The 16,154-nt window shown below is 40.4% G+C and overlaps 3 protein-coding genes across 7 annotated transcripts in view; all 3 read left to right on the top strand.

Moving 5' to 3' along the window:
* The window catches only part of LOC114531613, a 49,441-nt gene extending 48,565 nt beyond the window's left edge, over nt 1-876 (top strand). For both annotated transcript variants that reach the window (XM_028553226.1, XM_028553227.1), the window contains one exon: nt 454-876. In XM_028553226.1, the coding sequence (XP_028409027.1) occupies nt 454-569 (116 nt within the window). In that variant the 3' untranslated portion in view covers nt 570-876. The remainder of the gene's footprint in view (nt 1-453) is intronic.
* Nucleotides 805-4,735, top strand: LOC114531570 (von Willebrand factor D and EGF domain-containing protein-like). Its single transcript, XM_028553181.1, has 7 exons — nt 805-1,120; nt 2,565-2,948; nt 3,208-3,261; nt 3,366-3,634; nt 3,826-3,915; nt 3,983-4,118; nt 4,330-4,735. The coding sequence occupies exons 1-7, from the start codon at nt 805-807 to the stop codon at nt 4,572-4,574; spliced, it is 1,494 nt and encodes a 497-aa protein (XP_028408982.1). The 3' UTR covers nt 4,575-4,735.
* A 31-nt stretch (nt 4,736-4,766) lies between these two features.
* On the top strand, nt 4,767-15,927 carry LOC114531614 (fibropellin-1-like). 4 transcript variants are annotated; one of them, XM_028553228.1, is made up of 19 exons: nt 4,767-4,824; nt 4,990-5,053; nt 5,117-5,317; nt 5,591-5,724; nt 5,852-6,242; nt 6,571-6,751; nt 6,989-7,152; nt 7,561-7,803; nt 8,047-8,161; nt 8,254-10,119; nt 10,427-10,567; nt 10,677-10,772; nt 10,883-10,978; nt 11,138-11,233; nt 11,386-11,481; nt 11,610-11,711; nt 11,848-11,943; nt 13,044-13,142; nt 14,449-15,926. In XM_028553228.1, exons 1-19 carry the CDS (start codon nt 4,790-4,792, stop codon nt 14,454-14,456), a joined length of 4,224 nt encoding a protein of 1,407 aa, XP_028409029.1. In that variant the 5' UTR covers nt 4,767-4,789; the 3' UTR covers nt 14,457-15,926. The 4 variants fall into 4 exon arrangements, with proteins under 4 accessions (XP_028409029.1, XP_028409030.1, XP_028409031.1 ...); XM_028553229.1 differs by having other exon boundaries at nt 11,610-11,705; nt 14,449-15,925; XM_028553231.1 differs by having other exon boundaries at nt 4,810-4,824; nt 4,990-5,057.
* Nucleotides 15,928-16,154: the final 227 nt, after the last annotated feature.

The following is a 16,154-nucleotide window of genomic DNA, read 5'->3' as shown; positions in this document are numbered from 1 at the left end:
ACTGAAATCTTGTCTTTCAACGAGCATAGGTCATCCTGTCAATCAATTTTCTCGCGCAATTCCCATTCGCCCATTCTCTCTTGAATTATCGCGCCGAGATAATAAGATCAACACGTTCATTTAAAATGAAATATAATCTAGATCGATACACGTGTGTACCGACTGCGCTATTTACAGTCCAATTTTCCGAACCCATAAATATATCTGACCATTGTCTGCAGGCTATGCTCAGTGTTTATTCACAGCTGCATACTGTTATGTTAATACCCTGTGCTCTGATATATATATATAATTTCCACAGACATCTGCTACTTGAAGTCTGCCTGCATCTACCGGATGTGTTCCACCTCAGTTGTCTTAAGAATGGCGCTCGAACACAAGCGTGACCGCCGCGAGTCCATCTCGTACCACATGCATCTAGTTGTGTTATTATCTATGTCCCTATTCTCTCAGGTCGACGCATCCACTGCAGAAACATGGCCATGGTTAGCATATATTCCGTCGCTAAACTGTACCGGCGCAATAGTACACAGCAGATGGTTGCTTACCTCGTCCAATTGCTTCAGTAATGAAACAATTCCTCAGGAATTACTTATTCAAGTTCGAGAAATTGATTCTACGGGAAGAGTTAAAGGTGTCAGATTGGTTTATGTCATCGACTACACGCGGGACCGTGGTTCAAGAAATGGTTTCACAATGTTATACCTAGCACAGACTTCGCCTTCCCTGACGAAAAACGTGGTATCGATGCGCGCAGTTAATTCTAATCAGAAGAATGAAACCAGCATCGTTTTGAGCTGGGACATGGATCGCGCAAACGACGCAAGAAATGTTAATGTATTTGCCTTGTCTGTTGACGTTAGCCCCTGCGTCGATGATAGCACTCGACATGTTTGCGTTTCGTTGAAAAAACATTCTCCGAGCAGTTCAAGTATTCTTCGGTATTGCTCCCACACGAGCCTTGGCAGCCCTTTGGTTACCATAGACGCCAACGGTTTGGTCTCGTTAGTAGGGGTTCTACACCAGAAAACGGGATGTCAAACACAAAGAAACCTCGTTGGTACGTTTTCTCGCATTGATCATGGAAGAAAATGGATTCGAAAGACATTCCGTATTCAGGGTATGTATACGAGTATATTCTAAACGCAAAACCCATCAGTGTCGTTAATACCTTAATGATATTTGCTAAAGGTTCCTTTCACTCAACACAAAAGCATACTCACTGCTAGTTCTTACGTTTAATTAAATTGAAACCTGAGTTATTTATACTGCTTGATAACACACGCTGTAAGCTTGGAAATTGGTCTTTGCGAGGTGTGAAAAACATGGAGCTGTTGCTTGCTTTGATTTTGAATCATTCCCACTGCTTGTTCAAACCTCGATGTGTTGATGAGTTGTAGTGTGTGAATATGAGATAGATCAATGACATTGACCTTAGACCTCAAACCAATTTAGCGATTGTGTTTTGATCGATTTAGAGGATAAAATTCTTTTTATTTTCAACTATTACTACTCATAACTGACAATTTGACATGTGAATAGCCGGCTAAAACTAAAAGCATAGTTTCCATTTGGTGTTTGCGTGGCGGACGTATACGAATGTCATCGTATCTCAGCGATAAGTAAAGAGTGATTTACATTTCTCGCCCAACAACAAACAAGATAAACTTAGCTATTTTACATCACCCTCTTGTTATGGTAACGACAGACACGATCCAAGTAGCAACTAGACTGTTTCCTGTTGAGGTAGTTTCAGCGCTTCTTGATCTCGTTTTCGAAGACAAAATATTAAAGAGCAGGTCAATGGGAAGAAAGTTATGGGTTAAACTTATCTCGTTTATGCACACTGTTTTTTTATTCAATTACATGAATAGACTAAAACACACCTTTACTCCATTAGTACGGCATCCGTTGATGCAGTATTAATCGCCAGTTATTACGATCAATTGAAAGATTTTACCTTTAAGTCAGATTAAATGAATTAGGTAGATTAAAGACATTGCGTTGTAAAAATAGAGAAGAACGTAGTTTGTTTGTTTTTCTTAAGTCCGGCAGAAACGTTCCCACGAAAGAGGTCGCCTGTTACAAAAAGAATGAAAAGGGATTCAAGATGTGCTTTAAATTCTTTTACCACGAAACGAATGAAGTTTAGGTCATGATGGTTCACGGCGTAAAAGGATGAAAATTCTAATTCGATTTTTGGATTAGTTAATTATACAATTAATAAGAATATTCAGGCCGAGGAAATCAATTCTCACAAAATTATAAATAGCATCAACTGTAATCTCGATGTATGGAATTTTCGCCGGAATATTGCGGCAAGGGAGGATGTTGAGAGGGATATTGCATTTTCGTGTAATATTGTTTGAATGCTCTCCTATTCACATCTCTTTATACCTATTCCTCGTTGACTTCTCTGAGACTCAGACAGATTTTAATAACTCTGACTCTGTCTACTGCTGTACCTTGACTGTTACATGACATTTACAACCGTTTGTTTCCATATAAAGCACAATGGAAGGTATTAGTGTTGCAAATTGTAACCCTGTGTATATTCTGTTCAGACCATCCCCAATGTCAGCCGAGTGTCTACCGAACATTGGACGACCCGTTACGAGATTTGAGCAAGACTCGTGAAAGCTATCTTTGCGACACTGAACTACCGCGTGCATGGTACAGATTTAAACTGGATGGTCGACCAGCAGAGCTACCAACTGTGTGTCCAGCTCGTAGTGCGTGTGGTACCTCTTCATCAATATGGCTGCCTCGGGCAGAAAATATTGAGCTCGGAAGACAAGTGGAGATCAAGGCATGCGTTTCGTGGAACGTCGGAGCTCGTCGTCTTTGTTGCTCCTGGAAGCTGTCCGTGTTTGTTCGTCATTGTGGTGATTTTAAGGTGTATAGATTAACACGAACGGACTTTTGTCCAACAGCATATTGTGCTAATGGTGAGTATTAACGATGTGCAGTCCTAGTAAGGTGACAAGAAAATGCCTGTCCGAGAGCCGTTTCAGCCAGAAACGCGTGAACTTTTGTTTGCAGAGCCTTGTGGCTCTAAGAAACATGTTTCCTTAAAGTGATATATATAACACGCACACACACAATCCACAATATTTTGATAAACATCTAATGCCATCCGTATATAACCCCTTTTTGAGTAATATTTGGACAATTTTGGGTATCTTAACCGCATTTTTTCAATTTTAGTCTCAAGGGGTGTCTGTGGACCTGGGCAGACTGGTTACAAACCAAACTGCGTAGGTATGTGTCTATCACAAGTTCTCGCAGATTTTGAAACTTAGCAGAATCCCAACGCTGATATCTACTTGTGAACAGGCTAACGTACGTTAAATATTCATTTCCAGAATCGTATCCAAATCTACCCAAAGTTCTACAGTTTTATCCGTTACACGCTTACCAAGGCAATCCAAAGCGACCCTATATTTACCTTCGCTGTTTACTGCGTGGCGCAAGGGGAGAAAATACAATCAGATATCTGTTTTACCTGCACAAAATAACGAAGCGAAGTGACGGGAGGATTCTGAAGACGACAATCCATCGGACAGAGACTTCTCGAACGTATTTTGATGTACGGCTAATCCCTGAGAGAGTTCCTGTTCGACTTGGTGATACGGTAGGAAACAGTCCCTCCAAAAAATTCTATTGTGTTTAACGACTTAACTATTTAATATTGACCGTACATCAGACCGTTTACCTTCCCTTATCTTCTCTGCAAAGTCAACCACCTGACTTGATTTCCTTATTCCAGAAAATCCCCGAACCGTCATGACAATGTCTACAACATTTTTTGGGTTTTTTGTACAGGTAATTTGTGAAGCTCGGGCTTTTTTCCAAGCGACCAGGAACACCAAAAGCCCAGCGTTAAGAAGTCAAGATTATCACCTTGGAGTGAAGGTAGTGTTTAGACTCGCAGCAAGGCTACAGTGTTGTGAATTGATATCATATTTTCATCACTTTGTAGGTTCACCCTTCATCCACATCGTTGCTTACATATCCCAATGTCGTCACAATCACATTCGCCATAACCTTACCTGTTTTATGCCGTATAAGAGACCAGAGTTGTTCTTTGACAATACCACTGAACACCTCCCTCACAGGTAAAACTTCCAAAAATTTGTAAACATAGCTGTATCGGCTTAAGAATGTTTTGAACAGAATATTGTAGAATTAGCACGCTGGTGAAAGTCTTCACTGCTGAGGAAAAGCCTCTACTTTCAGTGCAGTCAACATTAGATCAGTTAAGCCCCGTGGTTGTACGCCCACAAAACTAAAGATGGTAATATTTTGTTTACACATGATCGATCATAGATGCCACAACCGGGAAAGCCGTTTCCTCTGGATCTCACTTCTCTTTATCAAAATGTTCGCTGGTGTTCACCACTGAGCCTTGCAATCGCAATAAAGTCATTTGTGGTAGAGACTCGCTTCACATCCAAGCTGGAAGGAACTTTGAAACGTCTGACCGTAAATTGAGAATTAACCTTGGACCCATCATCTCCACGGGCTCAGTGTGGACGAACTATCGGTTGCCAGTTGTGGAAGTGCGTTGTTGATCATTCCTGGCAACTTGTTTTGTACCAGATAATTTGTCTTTCATTCATTCTATTCCCAAATGCGAAAATAATTATTCGTTTCCAGTGAAGTGTAGCTCTAGCCAGTATTGTGCCTGTTATCACAATTGCTTGTCACCTTGAAATGTTCAATCATGTTTTTTCCCTCCAGGTAATTTAAATGAAGCCAAGCGACGCCACGTTTTTCCTGCTATTCAATGTCAGCCTCGAACATAAGAACGTTTGAAGGAAGGTGAGAACTAGATTCATATGGGACAGATGGATTCTGTGTCTGTCTAAACAGCGCCTTATAAGAAGAATTATAATCAGACAGCACCGCATAACATGAAACGAACCCAATAACTGAAGAAAAAGCACAATCCTTGAGTACTAAATCCTTTATAAATCGATCTTATAGTTTCTACAAGCATCTGGGGAAAGGTACCTTTCTGTTCTACCGCAGCAACAATTCGTCGACCGAGGTAAGTCGTAGTTTTTTGTACTTTTTAGCAGGTGTAATTTGAACCAATGTTCGCTTTGTCTAGGTGCATGTACGGAAATGGCATTGTGGTGGTGTATCTACGTGTGCGTGCGCAGTCGCAGTACGTGAAGGAGGTGACGTCATTGTGGCTGATATGTGTCATGGTCAATACAAGCAATCAAGCTTGAGGTTTTTCATACGTTCCATGTTGCCACTGCATGAAGATACCAAGATTATGGAGTCAAGTAATGGACGATCATTCTCTGTAAGTGACAATGAATGACATAAATAACTCTGTTAAGAGATCTGTTTAGAACTCTAACTGAGATACTTATTATCTAGTTGTGTTTGTGGCTTTGTTCCTATTGGCCACTTGTCTTGATTAGCCTTCATGGTTATAACAGGAGGCCAGCACTTCTTTTTTTGTAAATATTATCTACCGATTAATCTTATGTAACAAACAAGTGCAAATATATATATCTATCTGTAATTCTGCGTTCCATTTCTTTTCTTTTTAAATGATTTCTTTTCACTTTAGATCAAACTTCCATCAGGCTCAGAAATCAAGATTGAGGAATTTTATTGGGGTATAAGCATTTATCTTTCGGTCACAAATCCTGGTGAAGGTTTGTGTCGTGGGGCGACTCCGTCAGCACAGAAGACGATGACAAGGTACATGTACAAAGCTTGACCCTTTTTCCTTTTGTCTTGTTCCCCCCATGTCTTGCTCCGCCAACATACATACAAACTAACTTGTCCACCCAAGTAGGTTGCTCAAAGTACTCTCATCTTTCATCAGTTTCTTCAACAATTTTACCGGACATTCCGAGCCCGCAGCCACTGTGACACCTCAAGATTTTTGCTCTTGTTCTGGTTTGGAATCCCTGAACCAATCAAGACAATCTTGTCAGCCTTCACGTTCCTCGCCCTCACCTGATGAAGCACTGGATATCACAAAGAAAATCATAGATAAACAACCTGTATTGCTGAAAGGATTTGGTTCGAATAATGGATTGCATTCAAAACACGAAGATAGTTTGCAAGCTGACGCACCAATTCAATCTTACGAAAGAAGCGAGAAAATTTGCCATAACATTTTAAACACGTCGGACCCGCAACACGTTTGTAAAAGCGTTCTTGGCTCAGAACTTTGGAGAAAAATTCTGCAAATCTGTATGGATGAAACCCAGGTATGACTCTTCAAGTATCCGTCAGAATATATATAGTTCAGCTTTAGTTTATGTCTGGTCGTATTTATACCTGCTGCATTAGACCAGTAATGGTTGACGGTAGACAAATATTTGTGACAATCATAGGAAACTGAAGGAGATTAATAGGTATACAATCATGAGTATATTGATATACAATCATGAGTATATTGATATACAATCATGAGTATATTGATATTACAATCATGAGTATATTGATATACAATCATGAGTATATTGGTATACTAACATGAGTATATAGTATACAAACAACAGGCAATCTACAAGCTCATGAATATTTGTGTTTAAGGAAGGTTTTGATATGGGTTTGCTGCAAGCAAGTGGCCAGACTGTAACTACGCTTTGTAAAGAGAAGATTGAAAACATGAAGGATAATCAAACTCTGCTGAGACGTTGGAAAAATGAGCTTTGTGAGAATCGCTGTGGACAGAATGGACATTGTTATCAAGGCCATTGTAAATGCGACGAAGGTATACGTCCTCCTAGAACGGGAGGTCTCTGGAAAGAGCTTTTAGAAAATAGTGCTTGTTCATATGAGCAAGTTGCTTTAAAGTAAGAATGATCTCTCATTCACTGATCCAATGGTACTGCAGAGAGAAGCATATAATTACCTTGAGTCATTCCCAACTCGTATTGAAGTTCTCATCAAATTTTGAAAAGGGCCAGTGAAAGTTGGTGATGAAATCAGTTTCCTACATTCATTTTAGGCTATGGTTCAGTCGACTGTTCTGTCGATCTGAAATCAGCACCGCTGACGTTTTTGCAAGATCGATTGTGTGATGTCCGTAATGAGATGTGTGATGAAATATTTATCTCAGGTTCACCATTTTTGAACTTTGGATCACTCTCGTGCTCATTTACTCCCGTTAAGGTACGCTATCTCGTCAATTTTGTCTGAAATGACTAAGATGTTAAGTGAAAAAAAAATTAGGAGAGAATAAAGGTGATAAAGATGAGGTGGGAAAGATTGTGAAGGTCTATAAAGAGGTGAAAGAATGGTGTGGGAAAACTTGGAGAAGATAGTAAAGTGGTAGATTGGGGGTGTTGGAATGTAAGTGTGATGGCAAGTGGTTGTAGATTACATGAGTGGCCAAGAAGATCAGTAGGTGGGTAATTCATTGTAGGTGGGTAATTCATGGTAGGTGGGTAATTCATGGTAGGTGGGTGTATAGGTTGGTTTGGTAAATGCGTATTTGGTAGGTTGGCAATGATGGATGAGATAGCTGTTATAGGTAGTTAGATTAACTAATTTGCTCAGAGATCGCTAACATCACTGTAGAAAAGGGGTCAAAAGTGGATAGAAGACAGACATGGAACATTCACGGCAAAAGCTATATTCTACAGCCGGCGTGGAGTGATCTGTAGAATTCCGGAAAATCGACGCTCAAGATTTACGAAATCAGAAGAGGCATTTCACATTCGAGTGTCCAACAACGGTTACCTGTGGAGCAAGGCTGTATTGAGAGTCGGCTACGACAGTTTCTGTAAGAACTGTAGTGGAACTGAAAGCTGCACTACGAAGGTAAGTGTTTAAACTGAGGCTTTTCATTGTCCTTCGACCTGGATACTCGGCGTTCACAGTTGCCTTGTCCAAATTCAGATCGCATGTTTTTGTTGAGTCACCTCGGTATCTTGCTGTAGTAACGCTGAACCAATCAACGATGTCTTCAAATTTGAACTCAAAGAAAAACTGACAGAGTTACTGTACAGATCTAATGCTAGATTACGTGGACTGTGAATTACAGCCAGGCATTCTTTCTTCTAGACTGGAATGTGTTCTATCGAATCTCGCTGTTTCATAAACGGCGACGTTTCTCAGAAGATTCCATGTCTTATATGCTCTTCTGTGGATAACTCTGATGGATGGACCACACGCTCAGGTAAAGTGAAGTTTCTCGAAGCTGCTTTGATTTTGGTGAAATTGCAGTAGCATTCATATCCGAGCATGAATTCATGTCTGTTTCCATTTTAGATAATCTTCCACCGTTTTTCACATCTCCCACGGAAGACAGCATCACCATTCTGCTAGGAGACGAAATCTCGTTTCTGGTCAATGCAAGCGACCCTGAAGGTGAGCCCTTGAAAATAACTCATGACGTGCCACAGGCTCGTATCGCGTCTGACGGAGAATTCCGGTGGAAACCCGACAGAGAAACGACGCAAACGATCCAATTATTAGCAACGGATGAATGCGGTCGCACGGCGTCAAAGTATTTGGATGTTGTAGTCCGGAAATGTCCCTGTAGGAATGATGGAAAATGTGTGAAAATATCAAAAAATGAGTTCAAATGTGTTTGTTCCGAAGAGTATGAAGGTGTTTATTGCGAGAAGATGGTATCACCTTGTGCCCCAAATCCTTGTCATCATGGCAAGTGCGAGGAGATTGGATCCGACTTTCGATGTATTTGCGGTCATGGTTACCATGGCAATTTGTGTCATCTTAAAGCTCCTGTCTGTCATTCGAGTCCTTGTCAACGCGGGAACTGCCAGAAGTCAAATTCGACGGATGACGGATTTCATTGTAAATGCCCGCGATATTACGGTGGTCGTCTTTGTGAGATTGAACTCAGTGCTTGTGCTAGGGATCCCTGTGTACGTGGGCAGTGCCGTAGCAACAATGACGTATCGTCCCATCATAGCAACAATACCAATTCATTCGAATGCATTTGCCCGCCTGGTTTCCATGGAAAACTGTGTTCGAGAAGAACTACCGCTTGTCGACCAAATCCGTGTCTTCGCGGGCGCTGTGTCGATTTGGGATCCATGAACATGCGTTGTTTATGTCCTCCAAGTCATCATGGGAAATTTTGCAATATCACTGGACTCTATTGTGGAAGCACGCGCTGCATAAACGGCACCTGCGATAGCAATGGTGAGAAATGTATTTGCCGTAAGAATTATATAGGGGAACGATGTGACACTTTATGTAATATTGACTGTGTTAATGGTGCGTGTTCGTTGACTTCTCGAGGGTCGGTGTGTAAATGCGACCCGGGGCACACAGGCGCTGACTGTGGGACTAAGATTCAACCATGTGATTCAAACCCGTGTGGACATGGGATTTGTATTAACACAAAGTCGGGCCATCTGTGTCATTGCTACCCGGGATACAGCGGTTCGTCTTGTAATACATCAGCCTGTTCCATGGTCGATTGCAACAACGGTACTTGCATCCTTGTCAGTGGAATACCGGTTTGCCGATGTCTCACGGCATACACGGGCCAATTCTGTGAAAGACGAAGACAGCCCTGTGACACATTTCCCTGTCTGAATGGCCTTTGCATCGCAACCGAAGCGAACTCCTTCACTTGCTCCTGTAACCCTGGCTTTCAGGGCGCTCTGTGTGGTGAAAGGATTGATCCTTGCTTATCAAACCCTTGTGGTGATGGTACTTGTAAAGGGAACTTGAATGGTACGTTCTCATGCAAATGTCCTCCTGGTTACGTCGACAGGTTCTGCAAAGAAACGTTAGGAGTTAAATTAAAAACAAACCCGTGTGATATGAATCCTTGCGTTCATGGACAATGCGAATCAGTTTCGGATACAGATTTTCGTTGTAACTGTCAACGGTCATACGTGGGTCGCTTTTGCGAGAAGCGTTTCGATATTTGCGCGTCTAGTCCGTGCGTGCATGGCCGTTGTTCATCCGTGCTCGAAGGAACGTTCTCGTGCGCGTGTGATGCTGGTTTCTCCGGCGCGTTGTGTCAGATAGACCATCGGCCGTGCTCCAAGAATCCGTGTTTTGCTGGAGTGCGCTGCAGCAATATCGATGACCTAAACTTCAGATGTGCGGATTGTCCGTCTGGGTATGTCGGGGATGGAATCCAGTGCAGTATTGGTAAGATTCCAAGTTGTGTTATAGGGCGTCTCTCTTAAGCCTAGGAAGAACAGTCTGGAACTCATGTTTCAGTTCAGGTTTCGTTTTCGACAGAAGAGATGATCTTTACTCACTTGACTTCCAGGAATAACAGTTTATTTAGAACTGATACGCAGTGTACATAAACTTTGCATAGTTTAGTTTAGTTCTCTACTGTATTATGATGGATCAATAAGCGACTCTTTCTGGATCTGTGGGAAGAACAGTTTAGCCAGGACTGGTTGAATTATCCAGTTAAACTAATCTTGATCTTTTATTTCCATCCTAGTCAAAGACGAGACGAAAAGTGTTCGTCGTCCATGTCCCCGTCAATTTTGTTTCCCTGGTGTTCAATGTTCTATCGTTAATTCCCAGATTCACTGTGAGGCTTGTCCCCGTGGTTACTATGGCAACGGCTTCTACTGCAGAGGTAAAGTGTTCGACTTGTATTCTGGAAGATTTCATTAAGAAACCGGTGAAGAGAAGATAGAAATATGCTTAAATACATAACCAATCCAGCGGCAGATATTGTTTTTTAGTGTTATGTGAGCTCCCTTGTAAGAACGGTGGGACATGTGTAGCACCTGGAGTGTGCAGGTGTCGGCGAGGGTTTATTGGGGTAACATGCGCGAGAGGTAGTGTACTCTTATGTATATACCTTGTTCTATTGTTTCACATTCGAATGTCGGACTGAAAAATTGATTATTGGAGATGTGTTGTAAATTAATGTTTCATTAACTTATAGCATTCTGCAGGAGAAGCTGTTTGAATGGAGGTCGATGTATCTCACCTGGAAAATGTCGCTGTCCCCTGGCTTTCTATGGTGAACGATGTGAGAATGGTAAGAATTATTTCATGTTACTGTGGGACCGATCAGGCAAGTGACACCACACGTCACCATAAATAAATATTTACTCTTGGTTTATCATATATTTGTTCATGATAAAGTACCTGGCTTGTTTGGGGAATCTTCACTCAAAAATTCGCTTCACTTCAACAGCTAAATGTAATGTGAAATGCCTGCATGATGGAAAATGTATCCCTCCTGGGAAATGCCGCTGTCTTCCAGGTTACACCGGCGCATCCTGCGAGCAAGGTTAGTTTTTTCACTACCGTTAACGTTCAAGAGCGCTTTTATATAGTTCCAACGAATTCTGGTCATGCTAACATCCAGACAACAGCAATACTTATTTCACATGTTAACCAAGCTTGAATGCTGTCATTAATGCAATCCATGTTCCATTTTAGCTGTTTGTCCATTGGGATGTCTTAACGGAGGACAGTGCGTGAGACCAGGGGTATGTCGGTGTTCACCGGGATACTTTGGGACTCGGTGTCAGCAGGGTAAGGCTGTATCCTAACTTGAAATTATCCATAATGGTTTTGGTGGTTTTGGAATTATGACTTGTTTGTTTTCTGTGGGTGTCCTGTCAGTTCAGCCATTGTCAAACTTACCACTTTCTACCCTACAGGAACCTGTTCTCCGCAATGTAGAAATGGTGGGATTTGTGTGAGAAAGAACGTGTGTTCGTGTCCCCAAGGCTATCGAGGCACTCGCTGCCAAACTGGTAAGGGTACGTTTAAAACACCTTTCGATTTCTGCCGAATCTTTCCCGCAAAAAGTCCGCAGCTTATCCAAGCCAGGAAAATGAATAGGATTCATTGCTTCGGTTTAAGCATGTTTGAAGCAAACAAACAATTCTTTTTTAGCTGTATGTCAACGTCCATGTCAAAATGGTGGTCGTTGTTTCAAGAAGGATCGCTGTTCTTGTGTGTATGGTTACTGGGGAGATGTTTGTCAGCATGGTAAGAAATCTCATGATCTATGTCTGTCAACTGTGATAACTGCAGGTAGCTAAGGGTCTTTTCACACGATCCAACTTGGTCAGATCCAATTCTCTTTTGACGTATGGAATATAGTCTGTTATTGATAAGGCAGTATCGCATGGCTTTTGTTGATTTGTCGCCCATATACATTGCAATTTAGCCGACTACAAAACATCCACCGAAAGTGAATTGGACTCGACAAAATTGAATCGTGTGAACAGACCTGAACAGGGGGGGGGGCGTGTAGTTGTGGCGGATGTAGTTGTTGAATTGTTGTAGCCCGAATAGGGGGGTTGATAACCGTCACGGTCCTGCATCCCCTACAGCACCACACTACCCAATAATCATGTAGGTTGGTGACGATCGCCCACCTACATGAATCGTCTTTGTCGCCTTTCCGAAATGAATTGAAGCTGTAAAAGATGTTACCCAAATTGATGCGAGAATGGCGAAAAGACACTTGAAATCTTTTAAAAAAGACTTAACGAAACAGAGGTTGCGTTTATTAGCACTAAACTAACCTAGACATATCTTAAGAAGTTTATTTCAGGATTGCGTTTGAGGATTTGTTTATTTTTCTTCATATAATCGGCTTTTCTTCATATAACAGCAGATCAAAGATTTTGAAATTCTGTCTGACCACAACTTTATCCATGCCGGCTTATGTTTTTGTTCTATGGTTTAGATGTATGACATACAGGGCTCGCATTTTATGGCTCCTTTTCCTTCGTGCATTTTTTTGTGATCTTGAATACCATCCACCTTTTCCACATTGAATTTTTTGTATAGCTCGAAACATTATTTACCTGGAACTTAGTTTACTGGATCACACTTCATTCACGCTTAAAAATTTAATAGGACTCGTAGGGTATTATGACCCGGAAAAACCTAGGCTGTCAGGAATGTCATTCCCCGCATTCCTGAAGAAAAATTCAAACCTGATTTAATTCACGTATCTCTGTTTTGCCCCCATTTTGGATTTTTAAACACGCGTGAGACACTGTTTCTTTGACCAGTCATAATGCGGCGAGGAACAAGGATTGCTTTAAACCATTCTAAACAATTTTTTTTTTTTCTAGTTCATTGTCTTCGTCCATGTTTGAATGGAGGTCGCTGTATTAAGCCAAATGTTTGTCTTTGTCCCACGAATTACGCTGGGGTTACCTGTAACTTCTATGGTATGTTTTTCAAGAGTTGCTATAGCTATATACCTCTGTTGGTAAATTTAAGAACGTGATCTTTAACAGGGACCGCGGAGCGTTTTTCGTATTCGTGGGGCTCGGCACCGCGCGCCTGCTAGGAGAGTATGAAATATATATAGGTCTCTGAAATCGCCGCAAATGCCTCTCAATTTAAGGATTAATGGAAAATAATAGATAGTATGTAAAGTTTCCAGCATGTTTGGCGCTCATAACAAACATTAAACAATATAACCTTGCTTTGGTTATGATGTAAAATATTTTGAAATCGATGACCACGCTGTGTTTTAATGATCAAATGCTTGTCCAATGTAAAGTTTCCAGCATGTTTGGCGCTCATATACAAACATTAAACAATATAACCATGCTTTGGTTATGATGTCAAATATTTTGAAATCGATAACCACGCTGTTTTAATGGTCAAATGCTTGTCTTTTGCAAGGTTTCTAGCATGCTTGGCGATCATATGCAAACATTAAACAATATAACCATACTTTCATTGCTTTGGTTATGATGTCAAATATTTTGATATGGACAACCACGCTGTTTTAATGGTCAAATGCTTGTCCAATGTAAAGTTTCCAGCGTGTTTGGCGCTCATATACAAACATTAAACAATATAACCATGCTTTGGTTATGATGTCAAATATTTTGAAATCGATAACCACGCTGTTTTAATGGTCAAATGCTTGTCTTCTTCAAGGTTTCTAGCATGCTTGGCGATCATATGCAAACATTAAACAATATAACCATACTTTCATTGCTTTGGTTATGATGTCAAATATTTTGAAATGGATAACGACGCCGTTTTAATGGTCAAATGCTTGTCCAATGTAAAGTTTCCAGCATGTTTGGCGCTCATATACAAACATTAAACAATATAACCATGCTTTGGTTATGATGTCAAATATTTTGAAATTGATAACCACACTGTTAATTTCAGGGAGTTAAATTAGCAAACATTATGCATAGATGAAATAGATGACCACGCTGTTTTAATGGTCAAATGCTTGCCCTATGTAAAATTTCCAGCATTTTGGCGCTTGTATTGCTTGTAAATTTGAGCGAACTAAAAAATATTCGAAATTAAAGACTAATTACGGAAAAATTATTGGTGGGGCTAAAGCCCAGCGAGCCACCCTGCTCCGCGGTCCCTGTTTAAGAGAATTGTATATGCCGCACATATAAAGAGTAGTGAAGTGTTTTGTCTAATTAAGGCAGTTGTTATACCACATTTGATGACAATTAAGATATATTTAACAACATCTATTATGCTTTTGTTTAGTCGGGTAAAATGATGCAGTTGTGTTTTACCATCGCTGGATCTCAGACGAAATTGGTCATGATGAAATACATGCAGGTTGTATATGAAAGATTTTATTGATTGGGGATGTTTTGTAGAGAAACCAAATTAGCATTGTATGCGAACAATATGAATTGGAAAATTTTCCAATCTATGGTGACGGTAGTGAATTGCGCACATATAAAATACACCAACGAATTATTCCACGTGCAGATTATTAGACAGCTGTTCGAGCAAAGTTTTGAGACGTTAAGCAGTATATCTATAGCTATACAATATAAATTCATATTAACCATGCAGAAAACGGTCGTCCAAACTAGTCGAAATTGTGTAAGAATGTTTAGTTTTGAAAACTATAGTGCTGCCAAGAATTTGAAGCCGAAGTAAAGTACATACTATAGCGCTGCCAAGAATATGAAGCCGAAGTAAAGTATATTCCAGAAATGGAGAATAGAAATTTATTTTAAAGCAAGCCGCAAGGCCAAGCATGCAGTCCTTCCCCGAGATTTAATATCGCCTGGAATCTGTTGCGCAAAATAAGATTAGTTTTATTGTACGGGATTTAATCTCCCATGTTCCTACGGGTTTCCAGTTTGCTGCGCTAACGATTGCGTTGTTTAAGCAACGGGGATTGGTAGCGAGTGTTATCCAATTTAAGTGCACGGTATGTTTTCGTGACGACGAAGCGGTTGTCATGGAAGATGCGTTTCGATTCTATTTAAGAACCGTCCTCAGAGATATGAAATATTTCATTCATATTAATCTCAGATTAATATGGGTGGAGGTGTTTGAAAATGGTTTCAAATCTTAAGGCTGGTGTGAAAAATGCGAAAAGGGTTTCGAAACCCAAAGCTGCGAGTTTCGATCCTGCATGCTGTGGACGCAACGAATTTTACAAATTTCTGCGATGTCATGTCAGATTACGATAATGTGAATTTTCAGAATACCAGAACGCTTCTGAATTTTTCGTTTCTTTTAAGGCTAGGGAGATGGAGAAGTTTTTGAAACGGATATTGAATTCATATCGGAATTGTTTTTGGGTTTGACCTATTCTTTCCGCCAAAATAGGAAGCGATCTGAATGAAATAGCATTAAGAGTTCATAAGCTTTTTTCCGTTTTCAAGAGGTTCAGTAGGTTTAAGGTACTTTATTTTGGTCTTATTAACTTTAAACTGGTCCAAGTTTTGATGAGAGCTCCCTGCCACGCGCATTGTTAATATGATCTACCGTAATGCAGAAAAGTCTTAAGCTTTTGTTTTTGAAATTTTGGACAATTATTATTACCAGACTATATTATGTATATATACAGTGATACCAGCTTGGCAAAGTTTTGACAATATTTAATGGAAATAATTTCTTTCCCCATATATGATGATAATTTTTAATAATATAAATACTCATATTTGACACTGTGTGTAACATATATTTGGTCTTGGAGAAAGGTATTTGAAAAAAAACAAACTAGCTTCGATGGCAATTTACAATTTACCTACTCACTTTGCGTGTGTGTAATACACGTGTTCCCAGAGTTCATTGCAGACGTGAGGCTGGTACAACTTGACACAGGTGGTGTTCCACAAGGAAACATTTGTTCGAGTAATTGCCTATTCTTACCATATTCGTACAAGTCCCAAAGGTGCTGCGTTTGTGCAGATTCTTGGATATTTTGTTTTTTGTTCTTGTATCGA

Source organism: Dendronephthya gigantea, unplaced genomic scaffold (genome assembly GCF_004324835.1).
Source record: "Dendronephthya gigantea isolate DGI-Jeju-01 unplaced genomic scaffold, DenGig_1.0 000073F, whole genome shotgun sequence".
Classification (NCBI taxonomy): domain Eukaryota; kingdom Metazoa; phylum Cnidaria; class Anthozoa; order Malacalcyonacea; family Nephtheidae; genus Dendronephthya; species Dendronephthya gigantea.
This window is presented reverse-complemented; position numbering and strand designations above follow the sequence as displayed.

What these genes read in the sequence shown, in the direction of transcription:
- LOC114531570 (XM_028553181.1), top strand. Translation starts at nt 805, where the DNA reads ATGGATCGCGCAAACGACGCAAGAAATGTTAATGTATTTGCCTTGTCT. An exon ending in ATTATCACCTTGGAGTGAAG is followed by an intron (nt 3,916 to 3,982) that starts GTAGTGTTTAGA and finishes ATCACTTTGTAG; the next exon opens with GTTCACCCTTCATCCACATC. An exon ending in ACTGAACACCTCCCTCACAG is followed by an intron (nt 4,119 to 4,329) that starts GTAAAACTTCCA and finishes GATCGATCATAG; the next exon opens with ATGCCACAACCGGGAAAGCC.
- LOC114531614 (XM_028553228.1), top strand. Translation starts at nt 4,790, where the DNA reads ATGTCAGCCTCGAACATAAGAACGTTTGAAGGAAG. An exon ending in TCTGTATGGATGAAACCCAG is followed by an intron (nt 6,243 to 6,570) that starts GTATGACTCTTC and finishes TTTGTGTTTAAG; the next exon opens with GAAGGTTTTGATATGGGTTT. An exon ending in GGGAGATGTTTGTCAGCATG is followed by an intron (nt 11,944 to 13,043) that starts GTAAGAAATCTC and finishes TTTTTTTTCTAG; the next exon opens with TTCATTGTCTTCGTCCATGT.